General features: G+C 47.0%; 1 protein-coding gene and 1 long non-coding RNA gene across 3 annotated transcripts in view; one reads left to right on the plus strand and one right to left on the minus strand.

Annotated features, from left to right (window-relative positions):
- The window catches only part of LOC309522709, a 289900-nt gene that overhangs the window by 141740 nt on the left and 125082 nt on the right, over nt 1-23078 (minus strand). The window lies entirely within an intron of this gene.
- On the plus strand, nt 266-21318 carry LOC309522649 (lymphocyte activation gene 3 protein-like). Of its 2 annotated transcripts, none has more exons than XM_082206099.1 (8): nt 266-448; nt 13065-13224; nt 13958-14184; nt 15277-15534; nt 16193-16486; nt 17503-17787; nt 18967-19079; nt 20852-21318. In XM_082206099.1, the coding sequence occupies exons 2-8, from the start codon at nt 13160-13162 to the stop codon at nt 20954-20956; spliced, it is 1347 nt and encodes a 448-aa protein (XP_082062225.1). In that variant the 5' UTR covers nt 266-448; nt 13065-13159; the 3' UTR covers nt 20957-21318. The 2 variants fall into 2 exon arrangements, with proteins under 2 accessions (XP_082062225.1, XP_082062224.1); XM_082206098.1 differs by lacking the exon at nt 266-448 and adding an exon at nt 12396-12767.

Raw genomic sequence — 23078 nt, forward strand, 5'->3', positions numbered from 1 at the left:
AGACCGGAGGATGGGAGGTGTAGTCCAGGGGTCAGCAACCTAAGGCCCATGGGCTGGAAGTGGCTCACGGAGGCTGTTTAACTTGCTCTCGAACCAAGCCACCCACTCGGTGAGTCCCCGTGCGCTGTGCTAAATCGGTGCAGCACAGCGTGCAGGGACTCTCTCCCGTGGCTCCGGAAATCACTTCTGCACATGCCCAGATGCCAGAAATCGCGTCTGCACAGGCACAATTTTCAGCATCTGGGCATGCACAGAAGTTATTTCCGGTGCTGCGGACATGTGCAGACGCGATTTCTGGCATCACGCTGCATCAGTCTGGCCCACAGAGGATCTCTGTGGGAGTGATCCGGCCCATGCCCGGTAAGCCTTGCTGACCCCTGGTGTAGTCCAAAGTTTCTGGACTAGGCTGCAGCAGATGGGCTTAGATGGACCATTGGCCTGATTCAAGGTAAGAAAGCTTCAGGAGTTCTTACAGAAACACAGCCTTCAGATTCATAGATCATAGAATTGCAGAGTTGGAAGGGACCGCAAGGTTCATCTTCTAGTCCAACTCCCTGCAATGCAGAAATCTTTTGCCCAAGGTGGGCCTCAAAACCACAAACCTGGATTCAAATCTGATGCTCTACCAACGGAGCTATCCCAGCTGACTCAGAGAACCTCTGAAGGCCTGGTGAGAATAATGGTTGCCCAATATAAAACCCAACTCAACAGTTGCACTAGGTAAAGGTAAAGGTACCCCTGCCTGACAGGGTCAGTCGTGACCGACTCTAGGGTTGCGCGCTCATCTCGCTCAAGAGGCTGGGAGCCGGCACTGTCCGAAGACACTTCCGGGTCATGTGGCCAGCGTGACGAAGCGGCATTTGGCGAGCCAGCACCAGCGCCGTTTACCTTCCCGCTATAAAGCGGTCCCTATTTATCTACTTGCACTTAAGGGTGCTTTCAAACTGCTAGGTGGGCAGGAGCTGGGACCGAAAGACGGGAGCTCACCCCGCCGCGGGGATTTGAACCGCTGAACATATGATTGGCAAGTCCTAGGCACTGAGGTTTTACCCCCAGCGCCACCTGCATCCCACAGTTGCACTAGTGGAAACTTAATGTGCAACAGGTTGTTTAAAAAGAGGGTTAGACAAGTTAATGGTGCATAAGGCCATCAGCGGCTACACCTTACAGTAGGTATATCCAGTTATCACTGGAAGGATTTCCAGGTGGGCAAGTACTGTACATCAAACACACCCAAATATTCCCAACGTGGGAAGGGTATATAGCAGGAAAATCTGGAGGTGGTGTCTCTGCTCCCTCTGGTGGCCACACATAACACTGCTTCCAACTTTGTGACACCAGCTCCTGCCAGGATTTTGCGTTTTTTTTTCAGGGTGGGAACTACAGACACCTCTAAATCATAGCTGTCAACTTTCAGATTTGAAAATAAGGGACCAGCAGCTTCAAAAATAAAGGATCAGCAGCCTCACCTGTCCCGGGGACAGTCTACGGGATATCTAACAATCCAGGATAGCAGCGGGAAGCAGCGGGAAACGGCGTGGAATAAGGGAATTTCCCGCACAAAAAGTGAAGGTTGACAGCTATGCTCTAAATCTCAGGCTGATTTCTGGCTTTCCTTGATGAACTAAAGAAAACTGTGTGCCATGCAAGCGATCCAGCAGAGGCGATCCTTGACTCTTGCCTCCGTTAAAATGCTGGTTCTGTCAGTGCCTGAGAGCCATTTTTCATGAGAAACTCTGCATATATGTTTTAAAGCAGAACTCCCAAGTGCCTCTATCTTCCAGGGAGAGTCAGTGGCGTAGCGTGGGGGGTACCAGGGGTGCCGACTGTACCGGGCGCAACATTTGGGGGGCGCACTCGCTGCCTCCGGAGTCGCCGAAGAGCCTCGGGCGCAGGCTGTAGCGGAGCCGCATGTCTCGCAGAACCGACGAGCTGTGTGCGCGTCCGGGCTGAAGGTACCCGGCAGGCAGCGGCTCTCCGCGCTCGCCGCGGAGGACGCGCCAGGCAGCCCCTCCTCACAGCCCCGCCTCCGCCGGTGCTGCTGCAGCTGCTGGGCCGTTGCATTTTCCTCGCCTCTCTGCCCCCCTCCTCCTCCGGGCAAGCGGCATCGTTTGGGCGGCAGCGGGGGGCGCAAATTACTTGCCTTGCCCCGGGTTAGGGGGCGCAAATTACTTGTGTTGCCCCAGGTGCTGACAACTCACGCTACGCCGCTGGGGAGAGTCCTGGATTTATAGAAGCTGCCCTGGTTTTTTATTGGATCCTGGAATGTCCCACTCTTCCTTAGGACATTCCTATTTCTGTCTACTGTCCCCAGGATTCGTGAGGAAGGAGAAGTCGGGGGTTTTGAATGTATGGTGTGGATTGATGTGTTGCCTCAGAATGCATGTGGAAGATCATTTCTTTGAATACTTCCTGGGAGTAAAAATCTATTCCAAGGTTTTTTTTGTCTTTATCTTGCAACCCACCCTTCCACCTTTAACCTTTCAACGCCACACCTTCATCTTTTTGTCCATGCAACATTCTTCAGAGGGACATGTAAAGTTGTTGTTGTTGTTTAGTCATTTAGCCGTGTCCGACTCTTCGTGACCCCCTGGACCAGAGCACGCCAGGCCCTCCTGTCTTCCACTGCCTCCCGCAGTTTGGTCAAACTCATGCTGGTAGCTTCGAGAAGACTGTCCCACCGTCTCGTCCTCTGTCGTCCCCTTCTCCTTGTGCCCTCCATCTTTCCCAACATCAGGGTCTTTTCCAGGGAGTCTTCTTTTCTCATGAGGTGGCCAAAGTATTGGAGCCTCAGCTTCAGGATCTGTCCTTCCCGTGAGCACTCGGGGCTGATTTCCTTAAGAATGGAGAGGTTTGATCTTCTTGCAGTCCATGGGACTCTCAAGAGTCTCCTCCAGCACCAGAATTCAAAAGCATCAGTTCTTCAGTGATCAGCCTTCTTTATGGTCCAGCTCTCACTTCCATACATCACTACTGGGAAAACCATGGCTAGTGAGGAAAAAATTCTGGGTCAGTTGCGCACTCGGTCCGTGGAAACTGGTAGGGAAGAGAAATAGGATTCAGATTCTTTGCTTCAGGCATTCCGGTGTCTTCCATTGCACTGCTCTTGCTGCCTTCGAAATGCGCTCTGCGCCTGCCTTAGGCTGCAACACTTGCCTGTGGCTCCTGGGACTCATGAGTTCTGACCCTGCTGGTCTCCGACCTGGAACAACGCTCCTGTTTTTGCCAGATTCGAAAAAATAAAACTCTGGTTTTGTGCAGACATGCATGTTTAGCAGTTACCAGCGGTGGAAAACTCTCTGTTCTCGCCCTCGTGCCTGCTCATAACAATACTTGTGTTGGTTTTAGTTTTGGTGTCACACTAGGAAAATGTAACCGAAGATGGCTCATTGTTGTTGTTTCAAAGAGCGGTGGTTTTTTTAAAAAAAACAACAACACACAAACCCAAATGTTTTGTTTTTATTTCTTTTTTCCTGCAAGGGAATCCCACGAAACATTGCTCATGGTGATGCAATGTGAAGATAAATATGGTAGCCACAAGCCGGCAGTCAGGCCGAGCACAAAGTCATTTCATAAATGTACAGAAGAGGACCACAGAGGATGAGATGGTTGGACAGTGTTCTCGAAGCTACGAACATGAATTTGACCAAACTGCGGGAGTGGAAGACAGGAGTGGCTGGCGTGCTCTGGTCCACGGGGTCACGAAGAGTCAGACACGACTAAACGACTAAACAACAACAGCATCACTGAGCTAATGAGATGTGCAATTATATGCATACAGCTCCCATTTGTTTTGATGGTTGCCAAGGCTGCTTCTAAGTCTCAGATTCTAAGCTATAGGACATGTCCAGAAACCTTTGGGAGAAGCCAGAAGTGTTTAGAATGGTATCATAGCAGTGATAGGGGACAGATCCTGAGAACTCAGGACTAAGTAGAGAATGGGGCTGGTAGCACCCACTGGGTGGGTGAGTGTAAAGGACGGCAGGTCTCCCTGTGCGACATAGACATGGGTGCTCAAACAACTGGACATACTTTAGATTCATGAAATGTTATGATCCACCAGGGACCATTTATCACCTGCTATAATATCACGCTTTGCTTTTTAGGCTAACCTTTGTCTCACCATATGGTCTGAAGGCACGTGAAGCCACTGCTGTCCTTGAAGCTAAGCAGCTCCAAGTCTGGTCAATGTACGGATGGGAGACTTTTAGGGATGTATATGCTGCTTTGGGTTGCCAGATGGAAGAAAAGGGAGATATAAATGTAAGGATTTTTTTTGAAAGCACGTGTCCTTTCCTATGTACGCAGTGACTCATGGTTTTAAGCAAATTAATCTGACTTCACTTTACACGAGTAGGGGGAGCGAAACTGAAAATATTCTGCCCCCTCATCCAAAGATTCCACTCCTTCCACAGCAGCCTTTTATTTCGCAATGGATATAATTCATTCATTATAACAACTGTGTTGTTACTGCTGCTTACTTGTTTTCTGTGCAAACTAATTTTTGTCCAGACCTAATTTGCAGTCCAATCTTCAAGCATGGTTGCTGTACCAGCCTGTCCACGGCTAACCAGCAAAATACTAAGGATTTTTCAGGGTTACTGTTCCTTTAATTAGTGATTTCCACCTTGTTGCTTTCTTTTAAAGTGGCTAGTTTGCTTTTCCCTGACCCGCAATTAATCCCTGTTTTTGGGTGGGGCTTAAGAACTCCTCTTTGCAGCCAGAGCAACTGCTCATTATTTTTAAATTTTGTTTTTTTGGGGTAGTGCAATTTTGCTACTGGGAAATTAATGAGCAACTGCTTTAGCTGCAAACAGCAAAAAAAGTTAATAAAACCTGCCCCCCCCAAGTGGGAAAGAGGAGCCAATTAAGGATTTATTCAGGCATGTTGAGGCCAAGGTAGCCACAGGAAGCAATCAATTATCTGCTTTAAAATAAAGAGGCAAGGAGGAACCAATTAATTAAAGGGGCAGTTGAAGGGAGATGGGAAACTTTGCCGAATGGGATTTACTCCTGAGTAAACATATGGTGAGCTCTGGCTTATTCGGACAGACATTTCTGAATTTTTATGAAGGATTTCTATTTTAAGTTTTGTGGGAAATCACCCTTTAAAATCTACTAATGGATTCCAGAAAAGCGATGCTTAGTTGTTCTCACTTGGTAGGAAAGCAGTCCATGAGGAAGTGGCTAAAATGGTGAATTGTGCCCCATAATAGGTCAGAATCTTCTGTCTGCTGCTCTTAATGACAGCCATAGTCACTATCTACAGAGTTTAACAGATCATGACTCATGCTAGGGGCCACCCCCCCCAAAAAAAAACACCCAAATACACCCTAGATGAGGATAATGAATTGTTAGTCAAAATGACCTTCCTTATCACCCAGGGATGTGGCAATAAGGTTGCATACCCTCCAACATTTCTCCGATGTTTGCAATAAAGGTAAAGGTAATGGGCCCCTGACCATTAGGTCCAGTTGTGGCCGACTCTGGGGTTGCGGCGCTCATCTCGCTTTATTGGCTGAGGGAGCCGGTGTACAGCTTCCGGGTCATGTGGCCAGCATTACTAAGCCGCTTCTGGCAAACCAGAGAAGCGCACGGAAACGCCGTTTACCTTCCCGTTGGAGTGATACCTACTTATCTACTTGCACTTTGACGTGCTTTCGAACTGCTGGTTGGCAGGAGCAGGGACCGAGCAATGGGAGCTCACCCCGTCGTGGGGATTCGAACCACCGACCTTCTGATCGGCAAGTCCTAGGCTCTGTGGTTTAACCCACAGCGCCACCCACGTCCCAATGTTTGCAATAGAGATGTCCTATTCCATTATTCTTATTATTACCCCGCCCATCTGATTGAGTTTCCCTGATTGAGTTGGTAGTTGGGTAACTACCAACATATATAAAAACGTAATTATAAAACATTAAACTTTTTCTTAAAAAAACTTCCCTATACAGAGCTGCCTTCTAAAGGATGTCTTCTAAAGGTTGTATAGTTACTTATCTTCTTGGCTCGGGAGTCACATAACTCCATACCCACCAATATTTAGCCAAAGAAAACAGGGACATCCTAAGGAAAAGTGGGACATTCTGGGATCAAATCAGAAATTGGGACAGCTTCTGTAAATCCGGGACTGTCCCTGGAAAATAGAGACACTTGGAGGGTCTGAAGTTGGTTGCATCCAGCAGGTCCTAGGGAGTGCTGGAAAAGACAACACGGAGCGAACTCATCTGACCAGCTTCTTATGTTCTTATTTTCTCTCTCTCACACACACACAAACAATGTGCACACACAGCTCCCAGCTGACAATGACGTCCTCCTAAAGGCATAGGAACAAATTCATGCTTTTTGTGGTCTCCATGCTGTTTGCCTGTGGTATATAATGAGGGGAAATGGAGGGTTATCACACAAACATGGGTTACTCTAGTAAACACCTGAAAGAGGAAAAGAATCAGTAAGTGTCTCTGACTGTATGAACCGACTTGCCCTCCAGTTCGTATCCAGAGTTTGCTTCTGCTGAGAAGCAAAATGACTATAGAAGCTTATATTTGCCCACAAATACGGAAAATAAAGCAAAACATGGGTGATGGGTTACCAGCTAGTGACCGGGAACTTACAGCACTAGTACAAGACCTGTTTGGGTCACCAGCAATTTTGGTTTAGCTGAAATATGTATTTGAGGCTTTCAAAAGCTTTCCAGGAATACAGCTGTGTTGAAGGATCTTTTAACCTCAGTCTATGCAAAACGCCAAACTCTATTTCTTAGAAAAACAGGACCTCGTCTTCTGTGGAAGGAGATGGAACTTGCAAGGGTGCCAACTTGGTGCTGGCTGGGGTTAATGTTAGTTTAGTCAGTTCTATTTTTCTAGAGAAAGAGGTGCTGGGACTCGCTATGAAGCCTCCCTTGTTCTCTTAGAATGGCAATGGCACCCACCTGAGAGGTACCAGAACTGAGGTACCATGCCTACGGGTAATTACAAATGGTATTACAGCAGGGAACCCACAGGAGCAGTTAATTTAAAACAAACTTCTACAAAAATTAAATGACAAATTTGGAGGGGTCTTGGGAGGCCTCAAAAAAACTTACTGGGGTGCAGATGTAGCCTGCAAGCCAGAGCTTTCCAAACTTTTCATGTGGGTGACACACTTTAGACATGCACCATTTCGCGACCCAGTAATTCAGTTTTACTAGCAAACCAGAGGTTAAACAAACCCTTTTCCAGTCCCGGGAGCAGCATGGGAGCCTTCGCATGACACACCGACACATTAATGTGTCGAAACACAGTTTGGAAAGCATTGCTGTAACAAACCCAGATACACATTTACTGAAAATCTACAGGCATAAATCTGTTGCATATCTTAATAGCTACGGTAATGGTACCATTTTCAAACAGGTTTAACTTACACCTTTTTCTTTACCCAACATTCTTCTGCTTTCAGGTATGTTCACTGTATATGAAAATAATTCCATCTCCCTTTTGACATTTCCAAAATTTACCTTGTATAATTGCACAGGTGATACATGCTGGCACAGCATCCTTTTAAACAGTTATCTTGATAACTTACACAAAGTGTAATGTTAATTACTGCCTTGCACAAATATTCCAACATCAAATGTTACAATGTTTCATGAATCTTGTCCCCATTTTATCATACCATTTCCTTGCAATAAGGTCATCGTGATATGTTTAAAAGATGTAATTTTTTAAGATAGTATAGTCACATAATTGAAATCCATTTCTTTATAGCTTCTTATGGAAGCTACATAACCGCAGATATTCAAACCACGGCAAATAGAGAATACTAAGAATAGAGTAACTACCCTGCCTTTTAAAAATTTCAAACCTTCTAAAACTGGTAATTCGAACTCTCTTTACTTGCAGATATAGCTGATCAAGATATTCTTTTTCTATATTTATCACAGCTCCTTCTTAAATTCTTAAATTGTCTATTAAAAAATATGCTCACAATTCCATTACTCCATTATTCCATTACTCACTATATACAACTTTGTAATAATATAACCTCAGGTTTGATACACAAAAGCCGCCTATATGTTTCTCATCTGCCGTCACTTTTTCCTTAATTCTTGCTTATTTCTTGGTCCACAAAACCTTTTTATTAGTCTATTCCATTTTCTAATTTCACTTTCTTCCATTTTTATTGGCAAATCCTAAAAGCTAAAGTAGAATGCTCTCTGGTGCTTTGTTACAAGTTAAATGAAAAACAACAATAATACCTGAATAGACTATTGAACAGAGCTATCTATTGCTTTCTCTGATCATGATTTTAATTAATTATGGCCATTTCAGACAGACCCTCCGAGTGCAGTGGCAGAGCTTCATGCTCTGGCACCGGGGGGCAGAGAGCAGGCGGGGGCAGGGCTGGCACGTGTCCGGGGGGGGGCAGGGCTCATTGCCTGTGGGGGCAGGGCCCCAGTGCGGGCGGGGAGGCAGCCGCAATGGCACCCCGCTGGGATCACGCTGCTGGGGGCAGTGCGCTCCCCCCACACTCCTCTTCCTTCGCTAGTGTCCAAGTGTCCTATTTTCCAGGGACAGTCCCAGATTTACAGAAGCCATTCTGGTTTCTGATTTGATCCAGGATTTTCCCGCTTTTCCTTAAAGGTAAAGGTAAAGGGACCCCTGACCATTAGGTCCAGTCGTGACCGACTCTGGGGTTGCGGCACTCATCTCACTTTACTGGCCGAGGGAGCCGGCGTACAGCTCATGTGGCCAGCATGACTAAGCCGCTTCTGGCGAAGCAGAGCAGTGCACGGAAACGCCGTTTACCTTCCTGCCGGAGTGGTACCTATTTATCTACTTGCACTTGATGTGCTTTCGAACTGCTAGGTGGGCAGGAGCAGGGACCGGGCAACGGCTCACCCCGTCGCGGGGATTCGAACCACCGACCTTCTGATCGGCAAGTCCTAGGCTCTGTGGTTTAACCCACAGGGCCACCCGCGCCCCCGCTTTTCCTTAGGATGTCCCTATTTTCATTGGAGAAATGTTGGAGGGTATGGAGTTATGCGACCCCCAAACCAAGGAGATAAGTAGCTATGCAACCTTCAGAAGGCAGCCCTGTATAGGGAAGATTTTTTAAAAATGCTTAATGTTTTATTATGTTTTTATATTTGTTGGAAGCCACCAAGAGTGGCTGGGGTAACCCAGTCGGATGGGTAGGGAATAACAACAACAACATCCCTATTTTCATTGGAGAAATGTTGGAGGGTAAGTTTCATGCATTATATGCCTATAAATCTGGCATCTTGGCTGGTATCTACGGGTAGACCTCCTACCTTCAGAAATTTGCAGGTAATGGTAAATAACCACATTGATGTTAGCTATTTAAGTAATTTAGGGTTTGGTGAATGGTGGGCGCCACTGCAACTATAAAAGAACAAGGGAGGTGTTCATGGTGAGTTCTGGCACCTCTTTTTCTAGAAAAATAGCACTGCAAATAAGTTAGGTAGGCCAGGCTGGTGTAGCAAGAACAACCTGTGACATGTTAAACCTTTGCAGATTTCTGATGGCTGTGAGCTCCCTGGGCCAGAGGCTACGTCACATTCACACAGCTTTATCTCTCTTCTCTGAAAATGCCTTTCTGTGAGATCTTTTCTCGGTACCCTCTGACCCAGGGCTCCCTAGATGGGTCTTGTGTGACCTTCCATCAGCCGTCAATGTGCTGCTGGTCAGGGTTAGCGTTAGAGATTATAAACAAGAAGCCACAGTAGAGTCAGCGTTTAGAATGGGCTGAAACAGAGACAACAGAGAGGTCAAATCTAAAGATAGAGGCACATGCTGAGTAAAACAGAACCTCCGGATGGAGCCATCATTTCACAGAAGCTCACTCAGCACAAAAGCACCTCAACCAGAAATGTCTCTTGAACCAGAGCTCCCATTCCCTCAGGACAGACACCTCAACCTTAGTTCCCAGCTTGTTGATCTTACTCCCACTTTACATTAGTCCTTCCAACTCACCTGCGTGGATTGTCTTAAAGGTAAAGGGACCCCTGACCATTAGGTCCAGTTGTGGCCGACTCTGGGGTTGCAGCGCTCATCTCGCTCTATAGGCCGAGGGAGCCGGCATACAGCTTCTGGGTTATGTAGCCAGCATGACTAAGCCGCTTCTGGCGAACCAGAGCAGCGCACGGAAACGCCGTTTACCTTCCCGCCGGAGTGGTACCTATTTATCTACTTGCACTTTGATGTGCTTTCAAACTGCTAGGTTGGCAGGAGCAGGGACCGAGCAATGGGAGCTCAGCCCATTATGGGGATTCGAACCGCTGACCTTCTGATTGGCAAATTCCAGGCTCTGTGGTTTAACCCACAGCATCACCCGCATCCCTGTGGATTGTCTTATCTCCTGGCAAATTACAGGAATTGCAACAAATGCGAGCTGTCGCTCAGGGACTGATCTGTAACGCTGCCAGGTCCGTTCAACAAGCAGGATAAAAGGATAATGTTGTATGGAAGCTGTCAGTCCTCTTATTGCAGATCAATGTTCCTTTCATGAGATGGTTAACTTGTCCATAAGCACGATGTCCCATAATGGCAAAATCCGAGCTTCAAAAAGATTTGCATTTAAAGTTTTCCAATTGTTTGAAGATATTGCCACAGGAAGAGAAGGCATGATTCCTTTCCCTCCACAAGATCTGTGTCAAGACAGTTCCTTAGTTCAAGGATGATGCAGCCCCCTTGATAGCCATGCAAAATCCAAATCAGGATATGTATTTACATCTGGGAACAGTTTCGCTTGTAAAGAACATAAGCAATAGGATTCCATGAGTATTTGGCCCCATCTGCATTATACATTTAGGACAGTATCATGACACTTTAAACCTGTGGTTCCCAACGTGTGGGGCAATTTGATTTTTAAGGGGGGCAATTCAAGAATGAGTTATTAACAGGGAATGGCCTTTTAGGCTTCCTCCACATGAAAAGGAGTTCACTTTTTGAATAATAAGGATTATATGTCACAAGGGGGGCGGGCATCAGGATTTTAGAGACACTTAGGTGGGGCATGGCCAAAAAAAGGTTGGGAACCACTGCTTTAAACAGTCATGGCTTTTACCAAAGAATCATGGGGACTGTAGTGTGTTACAGGTTTTGAGAGATATTAGGAGACCTCTATTCCCCACACAGGGATGCAGGTGGCGCTGTGGGTTAAACCACAGAGCCTAGGACTTGCCTATCAGCGGTTCAAATCCCCGCGACGGGGTGAGCTCCCATTGCTTGGTCCCTGCTACTTGCCAACCTAGCAGTTCAAAAGCACCTCAAGGTGCAAATAGATAAATAGGTACCACTCCAGTGGGAACGTAAGTGGTGTTTCCGTGTGCTGCTCTGGTTCACCAGAAATGGCTAAGTCATGCTGGCCACATGACCCGGAAGCTATACGCCGGCTCCCTCGGCCAATAATGCGAGATGAGCGCCACAACCCCAGAGTCGGTCACGACTGGACCTAATAGTCAGGGGTCCCTTTACCTTTTATTCCCCACACAGAGCTACAATTCCCAGAGTTCCGTGGGAAGAGAAATTGCTTGTTAAACAACTTTGGGAGTTGTAGCTCTGTAAGGGAAATAGGCGTCTCCTAAGAACAGGGCCAGCCCACTCAGGAGGCAAGATGAGGTGACTGCCTCAGGCGGCAGGATCCACAGGGACATCAGATCCTGATGTCCATCTTTCTCTCCACCCTCCTCCCCGTTCCTGGCATAGATCTTCCCTCACCCTTTCTTCCCTGGTGCCATTTTGGGGTCCACCTCAGACGCCGAAATTTCTTGGGCTGGCCCCACCTAACGACCCTCATCCCCGTTAACCAACTGTAGTTCCCAGGATTCTCTAGGGCAAGCCATGACTGTTTAAAACGGCATGATACTGCTGTAAATGTATAGTGCACATGGTGCCTTTCATGCAACTCCACTTATATTGCCCTCTCCTGCACATTCTTAATGGACACTGGCAAGCTGCCTCTTGAGGAATTGTTCTTCAAGACTGGCCTTCTCTAACCCTCCAGGTGTTTTGGGCTGCAGTGCAGGATGTGCTGTCAGGGGCTGATGGGACTGGTAGTCCAGACCATCTTGTGGGCCCAAGGTTGGGGGGAAGTTAGCTGATCCAGACCTGGTCAGAACCTCCTTGGTGTCCACCTACATGTGGTCCAGCAGCATCAGCATCTCCACATTCTTAAAGCATCACCAGCACCGCCACGTTCTGACTTAACCAAGATAAAGAAACCGTACCATAAAAGGGAAAAGATGAAAGAAGAGCACCAAAGAAGCTGTGCGATGAAAGGGTAGAGATCAAAGAAAAACACCCAGGGCACTTCCTGAGAAACTGGCCCTATGTACATTTTCCACTGCAAGCAAAACCATGAAGAAAAACAACGGTTACTGAGTGGACCGAATGAGATGGAAACAGTTTCCATTGCAAGTTGCTTTCTAGAACTCACTCGGCTGCCTTCCTGCACGTGGCTCAGCCTGGGGCCGATTTCTTGGCTGTGACGTCGCTCACTGCAGCGCCGCCAGGAAACCAGCAGCCCACCTGCAATATAAGGGTGACTACGGAAGTCTTTGATCAGAGATCCACCTCCATTTCCTTAGCCTCAGGTTCTTGTGTGGTCCATCTCCAGCTCCCCTTTCAAACCCTTCCCTTTTCAGCCAGAGGGAGGAGGAGGAGGAGGAGGAGAAGCTTGAGGGCACTCACCCACTTGTCCCTGTGACACCACTATGACTTTACTATTCTTCTTCTGGACTATTGTCCTCAGTCTGCATCTGACTATTGGTAAGGAAAGAGAAGTGTGGCCAAGGTACCTGAAGGCAGGGTGGGGTTAGTGCTTGCTGTAGGCTTTGCTTCAGCTTTTTTTGCATCTGAGCTCCTGCAGGAGGTCCACTCTCCATCTCTGCTCCAAGCTCTTAAGCAACAAAGACCCACCCCTTCCAGACCCTAATTTCACTCCCTCCATTTTATCACGGCAAGAGACCTGGGTGGGGTGGCATAGGTTAGGCTGAGAGATATCGTCCTCTCAGGCATGTTTGTAACCTCATCTTTTCCTTGATTGGCCCCACAATCTTCTTGCAGCCCAGAATGTTCCTTGTGCACCAGGAGAAGCATGTAGAGTGTGGGCTGAAGAAGGCGGACGAGCTTTGCTTCCTTGTCACCTGAGTCGTTGGAGGATGAAGAGCAGCTTCAGGCAGCTGTACAAGGGATTAGCTCTTCGCTGGGTACATCATGGAGACAGGTAAGGCACCCATTTCTATGCACTCAGGGCTGGGGGGGGGGAGGGGGCTTTCAATTACCATATTTTTCACTCTATAGGACGCACCAGACCATAGGACACACCTTGTTTTAGAGGGGAAGAACAAGAAAAAAAAAATCTCCCCCTCTCTGCTCAGTGCCCCTTCAGTGAAGCGGCAGGAGAAATGGAGCCCCTTCAATTTCTCCTCCCCCTTCGCTGAAGGGGCGCTGCGCAGCTCTCCCTCTCTGCTGAAGCCAGGAGAGTCTTGCTCTCCCGGCTTCAGCAAAAGGAACCCGAAGCCACTGGAGCGCAGCTCGAGTTCCTGCTGCACTCCAAAGGCTTTAAGCGGCTATCCCTGAAGCCTGGAGAGCAAGAGGGGTGAGTGCGGACCGACCCCTCTTTCTCTCCAGGCTTCAGCGAAAGCAACGTGAAGCCTCCGGAGCACGGAGGGAGCGCTCCCTCTGCGCTTTGGAGGTTTCGCGTTGCTATCGCTGAAGCCAAGGAGCCTGCATTCGCTCCATAGGACGCACACACATTTCCCCTTCATTTTTGGAGGGGGAAAAGTGCGTCCTATAGAGCGAAAAACACGGTACTTTTATTTACCACTTTCTCTTCCCTCCCCTAAACTCCCTCCATTCCACCTATCCCCACCTCTCTCCTGTATCCCCTTTCTGGGCTCCCGCCCCACTCGTCCAGCACTTAACAGCTGAGTTTCCTCCTCCTCCATTTTCCTCAGCTCCCACAGGAAACGCCACTTGGTGCTCATGGTGGAGCCAAGCGGCGTCAAGAAAATGGCCCGCTCCACGATGCACCGAGCAACCATCTGGGACCCAGGCTTCATCCGTGGGAATTTTTCGCTCAGGATTGAGCCGCTGCGGAAAGAGGACTCAGGAACCTATGTGGCCGTGGTGAAGTTTGCCAAAGAGGTGTTGCGTTGCCAGGTGGAGCTTGGCGTGGTGTCAGGTAGGTGAATCTGACAGCTGGCAGCAGTTGCAGGAAAGAGAGTAGTAGCCAGTTTCTGTCAAGCAAGCTATCTGAAGAGCTACTTTGGAACGTGGAAGGGAGAGCATGGGCGAGGGTAGCCAAACCCTTCCCTCGCTGCCCTCAGTAGCTTTAAGCCATTTTTCTAAGCCCTACTCACTTCCAGCCTTGGAGGTGGGCTGGGAGAAAAGTTCTTCAAGAGATGGAGTGTCAAGAGGGGAGGGAATGGCAGGGGCGTTGCTACATTTGTGGTGCAGGCCTCTGAGGCAAGTTGGCATAAATTGGCAGGTGGTTCTGGGCAAATTAAGATGGTGGATGGCTCGAGTGTCACTGGCACTACACTTACCCATGCTGGTAAGTAAGGCGTGGAAGGATCTGTCAATTTCAGTCCTCTTGGATTCTCATTTTCAAATCTTAGATTCAATTCTCTACCTTTTTTGCAGCGATTTGCATTAAAAAAAAAATCCTCATGGAAATCCACTGGCATTTTCATGGGAGTTTCTCCCAATAAAAGTCTTTTTTGCATGCAGTTTTGACAGATGAATGCATTTTTGCACGTCCTCTTCACTAACTTATATGCAAACTTTCCCCTAACAGAATGAACTTTGCAAACACTGTTTGCCAAAATTCAGATAAGGGCAAACTTCAAAGGATGGCTGTGTTTCGGTTCTCATATTATTTTGGAAAATGTTGGTTTTTATAAATTCACCTCTGAATGCCAACTGAATCTAACAACTGTTCCATCCCTACCTGAAACCAAATATCTGTTGTTGTTCAAGTCTCTAAAAACAGAGGGACGTGACAAGAGACCTGGAGCTGGGTTGGGCCCTGTCAGCTACCCCTTAATAATGCCCTTGCAGAATGGTTCGACTCCCCTCACCAATCCTCACTTGATATGTGAATGAGGCAGAATTCACCCCTCTTGCAAAGAAAAGGTGATGGCACCATTTCATCCGCTTTGCCCCTTGGACTTGACTGCGTTCTCCAGAAAGGAACAGATGGAGATGTTAGCTATATGATGAAAGTCATATCTTGTGATATGGACATCAGTGTGTGATTCTCCTTTTCCTTCAGTGACTCCTGATTCTCCCGGTCCCCTGATTGAGTCTGAACCTATCCAGTTAACCTGCAACTCCACACATCCAGAAACCCCCCAAGAGATACGCTGGTTCCATGCAGGTCTGCTCATCGCCAGCTCTGGTCGGTTCTGTTCCCTGAACCAGACGCTGGTTATCTCCAGATCATTCAGGAGTGATTCTGGGCCCTGGGTCTGTGAACTCACCTTTGCAGATGGGGAGAGAATTTATGCCACGTACAACCTGAAAGTCATAGGTAAGATTTGCCCTTTGCTTTTCCTGTTTCCCCAACCAGAGAGTGCTTCCTCTTAGGATAAAAAAATACAATAAATAAATATTCTCTTAAGAATCAGAACACATTTCCTTTCTAAATTCCTGCCGCCCTTGTTATATTTTGTGGGACTCACAGGGCCTTGCAGAGCCAGGCAGAGGCCTGGGCCAGGTGGATAATGTGCCCCCCCTTTTTTTTACCCTGGGGATAACTGAAGTCTTATAAATAAGAAAGTATATAAATAATTTTCACAAAAGTTAGGCTGAAAAATAATTTTATTTTTTAAATGGAATTTAAATTATTCATTTTAAATGGAAAATATAGATAAATATGCTGACTGAGGCCCCCTTTGGAATTGGAGACCCAGGCCAAGTGGCCCATATGCAGGGGCGTAGCGTGGGGGGTGCAGGGGGGGCCGGCCGCACCGGGCGCAACATCTGGGGGTTAGGGTTAGGGGGCGCAAATGCACGGGTTAGGGGGCGCAAATGCATGGGTAAGGGGGCGCAAATCCATGGGTTAGGGGGCGCAAATTACTTGCCTTGCCCCGGGTGCTGACAACCCACGCTACGCCACTGCCCATATGCCCCCACTCTCTCTGGGCCTGATTCACACAATAGCATGTCTCTCCCCCCCCCCAACCCAGGATTTGCTGAGCCAGCCATATCTGTAGTCTATGCTGCAGCAGGATCTGATGCCCACCTGCCCTGCCTCTTGAACGACAATCCCACGGACTACGGCATTTCCAGGGTGGCAGCACGTTGGAGCTACGCAGCAAGGAGTGAACCAAAGACAGTAACCACCCTCAGTAATGGAAGCAACAGAAATTTTACCCTCCATCTTCCTGCGGTGGGTCTTGATGATGCTGGCTGGTACACCTGTGAGATCGCCGTTCAAGGAACAAACATCACAAAGAACATCACACTGGCAGTAATGACAGGTGAGGAGTGGGGGCGGCACCAGAATTTATTTACAGTGGTACCTCGGGTTACATATGCTTCAGGCTACATACGCTGCAGTTTACACACTCCGCTAACCCAGAAATAGTACCTCGGGTTAAGAACATTGCTTCAGGATGAGAACAGAAATCGTGTGGCGGAGCCGCAGCTGGAGGCCCCATTAGCTAAAGTGGTGCTTCAGGTTAAGGACGGACCTCCAGAACGAATGAAGTACTTATCCCTAGGTACCACTGTGTTTCTTTATTTTGTGAGGAGAGGGAGTCACAGAAAGAGCCAAGCAGATTTCCAGGTTGGCGAGTTGTGTCCTACATGTTAAGATCTCTGAAAGAAAAATGACAGCGGAGTCCAGCAATGGGTTGGGGGGGGGAGAAGGCAAGTGAGGGGTGATCTCCTTGTTTGGGGAGTGCACTTGTCCTTTCTGAAAAGGCAGCTTCAAAGGCTTCAAAGCTTCATGATGTTCTTATTGCAGGAAACCCATCTAGATGTCATTCAAATCATAGCCATTCAGTCTAGATTAATCAACCAAAGCTCTGGTAGGTGAATCTGGAGTGGTGGCGGAGGTAATGTCAGGAATTCTGTGTTGAGGGCAGGCTTGTGTGGTTTCCAATGTTGTTTTGATTTGCCATGTTGCAACAACACAGAATAGGAAAGAAAACATTTTAAATGGCATTTACTGTACTTCTAATAACTAGGGAGAGCTTTGGTGAAATAAACTCACCTTCCCTTTTCCTTTGCTTTCCCCTCCACATTTCCAAAATGCATCGGCAGCAAGGTTTTGGGGGTCATGAAAAAATGATTTAGATTCATGTTCATCAGTTAATTGGTTAAAAGTCAGGTGATTCGCCAGGTGAAAACTGATTTGACAGCCCTGGAAGTAAGAGATGTCATGTGTAACAAATGGGGCCAGGAATAGACTCCGCTTCAAGGGAGGATATGAGAGAGGCAGGTGATAGAGGATAGAGAAATGACGGGCTTCTGTTTCTTTCTTTCCATTCAGTCACCCCGAGCACTGAGGGGATCATCATGGAGGGATCTCGTCTGCTTCTCACCTGCAATCTCAGCTACCACACAGGAAAGGAGCTTTTTGCATGGAAGTACCTCGGTTTGAATCCCACAAACATGTCTTGGCCTGAGGCTGCCTCCATGAGTTTTGGGCTCCTAAGCCAAGGCTCGACCCTGGAGTTTCCTCAGGTGTTGCCCAATGATACAGGTACCTGGGAATGCAGTGTCCATGGCCCAGATGGGATGTCAGGATCGGTGCAGTACCACCTTGAAATTGCAGGTACATTATTAATTTGCTTATACGCTATTAATTCTTTCATTTGTCATTGCTGAAATCTGTACCCGGTACAGTGGTACCTCGGGTTAAGAACTTAATTTGTTCCGGAGATCCGTTCTTAACTTGAAACTGTTCTTAACCTGAAGCACCACTTTAGCTAATGGGGCCTCCTGCTGCCGCCGTGGTGCTGGAGCATGATTTCTGTTCTCATCCTGAAGCAAAGTTCTTAACCTGAAGCACTATTTCTGGGTTAGCGGGGTCTGTAACCTGAAGCAAATTAACAGGGCAGCTTATAGTAAACTGTTTTAAAGACAATAAAATAACATGCTCATAAAAAGAAGCTAAACCCGGCAACTCCATAAAAGCAGCCTGAAAATGATATATGATCTAGGTAGGTTAAGTCTAGTCAAAGGCGACTATGGGGTTGTAGTGCTCATCTTGCTTTCAGGCCAAGGGAATCAGTGTTTGTCCACAAAAAGCTTTCCAGGTCATGTGGCCAGCATGACTAAACCGCTTCTGGCGCAACAGGACACAATGACAGAAACCAGAGCGCATGGAAATGCCATTTACCTTTCCGCCACAGTGGAACCTATTTATCTTCTTGCACTGGCGTGCTTTCGAACTGCTAGGTTGGCAGGAGCTGGGACAGAGCAACGGGAGCTCACTCTGTCACAGGGATTCGAACTGCCAGCCTTCTGATCGGCAAGCCCAAGAGGCTCAGTGGTTTAGACCACAGCACCACCCGCGTTCTACATATATAGGATCTATATGTAATTGATCAAGACTGTGTGTGGACTGCACAGGAAAAAACCAAGTAGTCTGTCTCCATTGATTCCAGAACAGAATGTGGTGCAGCCACCGACAACCAGTCTTCAGTCTCCATCTCATGTTAGTTTTCTCCCAGCCACCGTTGCTGAACATATTCATTATCCAACTGTTGCCTCTGATAAATAGGCTTTCATGGTTCTTCAAATTTCTCAGAAAACATATGCTCAGAGACAATAGCTGGATAGAAAATAACAAGCAGGTACCCTCTGTTAAACAAAGGGTCTTCTGTTCCACCTCCATCCTCTTTTAAAAAAAATATTGTCTGTTTCCAGCAACTAAGTGAACCCCAAGTTTTGATGTTTCCTGGTCCTTTTGATCCTCTTCAGATTATTTAACTGCAGTCTCGCCTTGCAGGTGCCGGGATCGCCCTTGTGCAGCCCAAAGCAGCTGAGAAGATCACTCTGGGGCTGATAGCCTTCCTTGTTATTCTAGTCTCCATCCTTGCTTTGACCTGCCTGAAACAAAGAGTAAGTCACTCCATCTGCTTTCTGTTCTCACCTGCTTTGCTCCTCTGGGCGTTCCGTTTTATTTTATTCTAGCAAGGCTTGAGTGGGGTGGGGACCCAATAGAGAATTTTACGCTCTGTCATTGCTGAACGTCCAGCAATGCCAACAGACCTTTCCTCCTGATGAGGCTTGAGACAGATGTAACATTTTCAAAGCCATGCCCTCCCTAAACAGCTAAAGTTGCAATACGAACCAGCCCAGGAATGCTAGTTACCGTATTTTTCTCTCTATAGGATGCACCAGACCACAAGACGCACCTAGTTTTTGGAGGAGGAAAACAAGAAAAAAAATATTCTGAATCTCAGAAATGAGAACAGCAAGAAGGATCGCTGCGCAGTGAAAGCAGCAATCCCTCTTGCTGTTCTGGCTTCTGGGATAGCTGCGCAGCCTGCATTCGCTCCATAAGACGCACACAGATTCCCCCTTACTTTTTAGGAGGGAAAAAGTGAGTCTTATAGAGCCAAAAATACGGTATTTATTCAGCCATCACTTTTCACAAACAAAAGGATGCCCCAAAGAAACTAACAACACATCTACTGCAAAATAGTTTAAAAAGTCAGAAAATGATTTTTAGATCACAGGGCAGTGTTGGTGAGGGGTTAACACTGCACCATTTAAAATCTTTTCTAGATACCCGCAGTTGTGTTGTTTATCATTTTAATGAAAACAGATGTCAAAAACCCTTTGAAAAGCATTGCTCTGGCATTAGGGCAGGGAGAAGTGTGAAACGCTGCTACAGCGAGACATGAGGTTTGCCACGTAGCTTGCTGTTGTGGTCATTGATTTTTCTTTAACCAATATCTGATGCAGGGAAGAAGCAGGATCTGACCCATGATGTGGCAGACAGAGAGTAAGCCTTTGCCCCTGCAGCAGTTCTGATCAAAGCCACACAAATGTTAATCAATAGCATCTGTCTGTTATTGCCTATCATGTCATTAGAGATGGGTAACATAACTCTCCTCATTCAAATTCCATGCACCTTTTAAAATGTTTTTTTAAAAAAGGCTGAGGACAGATGAGACATTGTTTGTTTGTCTGTTTATGCACTATTTTGCAAGCAGCCTTCAGTTCTCTGGAAAACAAACAGACAAACATGTTTAAGTGTTCCTGATAATTGCATGATACCCCTTCATGCAATTCATGTATGCAGAAGGCTTAAGTCACATGCACTAATGTCGATGGAACAAAACAGAACATACACACAGAAAAAGTGCAAGGCCTGTAGAAAGTCAGGTGCAATTCTGCCTGAGATCAATGCATAGCTGTCAAGTGTCCCTTATTTGGCGGGACAGTCCCTTATCCCAGTGCCATGTCCCGCTGCTGTCCCTTATTGATGAGGCTTCATTTGGCTGCTGGCTGGGCTTTCTGCCTTTGGCTCAGAGGGGCTCAGAAGTTGAACATACCTGTGCCTGGAAAATCCCTTGTTTTGGCTGCTGATCCCTTATTTTTGAGGCTGCTGGTCCCTTATTTTCAAATCTGTAAGTTGACAGCTATGAATCAATGGCAGGGTAGCATGAAAATCTCACAGCCCAGAAACAACCATTTTATCTCTGGCTCTGGGAAAGGAAAGGCCTTCACCAGGACATTGTGAAATGATGAACAGCTGAGCTTGCTTTTCTGATGGACATTCGCCCCTCCAAAAAGCTCTGCTGCTGTACAGCTGATGGGACATGAAACCTTTTGATATTGAAATAGACAGGAAGTAACCAACTACTTTCCCTCCCCCCTTTTAGACACGCTCCCGAAACTTCCCAGCATTGGATCTGATGCTAGCTTCCGCTTTGCCGGGGAAAGAAGTAAAGGATGAAGGCCAGGAGGAGAAGGGACTGCATATTTAAAAGAAGCAAGAAGGCTGCTTACAGGGCAAGTCCCAAGGATAGCCTGATGGTCCTATCAAGTGAAGACTGCTTATAGGGACAGCCAAGTGCTTGCTCACCTGAGGTGTTCTCAAGCTATGAGGTAAAACACTTGGAAGGGGGATTTAATGCTCCCCCGTGGAACATGCCTTCCTCCCTATACCAGACAAGGCAAGAAGATGCACGCTGGACTTTTCAATGGGTGATTCCATGCACGCACACCTCATTTGTGTTGTCCCGCCAACCTGATATGAGAAGGGCTGCCCTCCCTGTGTGTAGCTGTTACAGAAGAAAAGGGGGGTTTGGCTTTTGCTGCCCAGCTCCCCAAGGGACTGAGTCCCCTAAGTCCAAAGCTAGATTTCTTTTGCGTTTCTCCCACATGTGCAGGATAGGAGGTTCAGATACACATTTAATCCTCAATCTATTTCCTACATAATTAAAAGGTTTGAAATTGGTTTAAAATTACAGTGTAAAGCTGCGCTTAAGGGAATGAGTGGAAATAGCTGTTCCTAAGTGGCTTATTTGCATGAGCAGCATAACATGGGAATAGAAAACCTCCACAAGATCACAACTCCTGTTCTTGGGGGTGGGAGGAGAAACTGCTGCATTTTTGCTGTAACACCTCTGCATTAATACATTGCTTCCCCATTATTTACATGTGTACACTTCTTTTAGTAGCAGCTTTCCTTAAGCTGACAGCAAGCTATGTTGTCAAAACTGACATCATGTCTGGTCTCAGCACAGGAGATTTCACCATGAGAAAGGGGGCAATAAAATGATCTCAAATGTCTGGCCTCTCCATCTTCAAAAGAAGACACTGACTTTTAAATCCATTTTCCCTCCCTACGTGACTTTGTTTTTGTTTTGCCTGTTTTAACTTTTCACTGCTATTTTAACTGAAGGCATGCTACACAGAGATCAATCCAAATGTTCACAGATAGCCGCAGACTCCCATGGTTTCTTGCTAAGTATGATATCAGTTTGTGTGACATGTCAATATGACAAATTATCAACAAAAAGTCTAGAGGTCAGCACACATATGGGGGTCATGGGGAAAGTTCAGAGGGAAATGAAATGCAGAAATTACAGACAGTGATAATTCTGTTATTAACAACGACCATTCAAAAAACAGCTATTGGTTATTACGCAGAGATCATGGCACTGGTCGACTAATTAACACAAGTAGTGTGATGAAAACAAAAACAAAATGCTTGTTCTAATTTAAGCAACAGGAGGTGGTATTGACCTTCTTGATCAAGTGTAATTCAGCAGTTTTATGTTGCAATCTCCCTTTGACTTCCATGTGTTCAAGGATGGCCACTTTGGGCTGGCTTGGTCATGTCCAAAGAATGGAAGATGGCAGGATCTCCAAGGATGTGCTCTATGGGGAGCTGGGCTCAGGCACCAGGCCCGTGGGCAGACCAACTCTGTGTAATAATAATAATAATAATAATAATAATAATAATAATAATAATAATTTATTTATACCCCGCCCATCTGGCTGAGTTTCCCCAGCCACTCTGGGCGGCTTCCAATCAAGTGTTAAAAACAATACAGCATTAAGTATTAAAAACTTCCCTAAACAGGGCTGCCTTCAGATGTCTTTTAAAGAGAGGATAGCTGCTTATTTCCTTCACATCTGAAGGGAGGGCATTCCACAGGGTGGGTGCCACCACCAAGAAGGCCCTCTGTCTGGTTCCCTATAACCTCACTTCTCGCAGTGAGGGAACCACCAGAAGGCCCTTGGCGCTGGATCTCAGTGTCCGGGCTGAACAATGGAGGTGGAGATGCTCCTTCAGGTATACAGGACCAAGGCCGTTTAGGGCTTTAAAGGTCAGCACCAACACTTTGAATCGTGCTCGGAAACGTACTGGGAGCCAATGCAGATCTCTCAAAACTGGTGTTATGTGGTCCCAGCGGCCACTCCCAGTCACCAGTCTAGCTGCCGCATTCTGGATTAATTGCAGTTTCCGGGTCACCTTCAAAGGTAGCCCCACGTGTTACAAAGATGTCTGCAAATGAGACACAAAGACTGGCAACGTCAACCCTGCTATGTGGCAATCCCTTGCAGATGACCACAGTGCCTGGAGAAAGACAGTTCATG

This window comes from Podarcis vaucheri (assembly GCF_965113315.1).
Source record: "Podarcis vaucheri genome assembly, chromosome: 17".
NCBI classification, from domain to species: Eukaryota; Metazoa; Chordata; class Lepidosauria; order Squamata; family Lacertidae; genus Podarcis; species Podarcis vaucheri.

Coding starts and splice junctions, on each gene's coding strand:
- LOC309522649 (XM_082206098.1), top strand. CDS start 12,713: ATGACTTTACTATTCTTCTTCTGGACTATTGTCCTCAGTCTGCATCTG. Junction 17,788..18,966: donor GTACCACCTTGAAATTGCAG/GTACATTATTAA, acceptor CTCGCCTTGCAG/GTGCCGGGATCGCCCTTGTG. Junction 19,080..20,851: donor TGACCTGCCTGAAACAAAGA/GTAAGTCACTCC, acceptor CCCCCCTTTTAG/ACACGCTCCCGAAACTTCCC.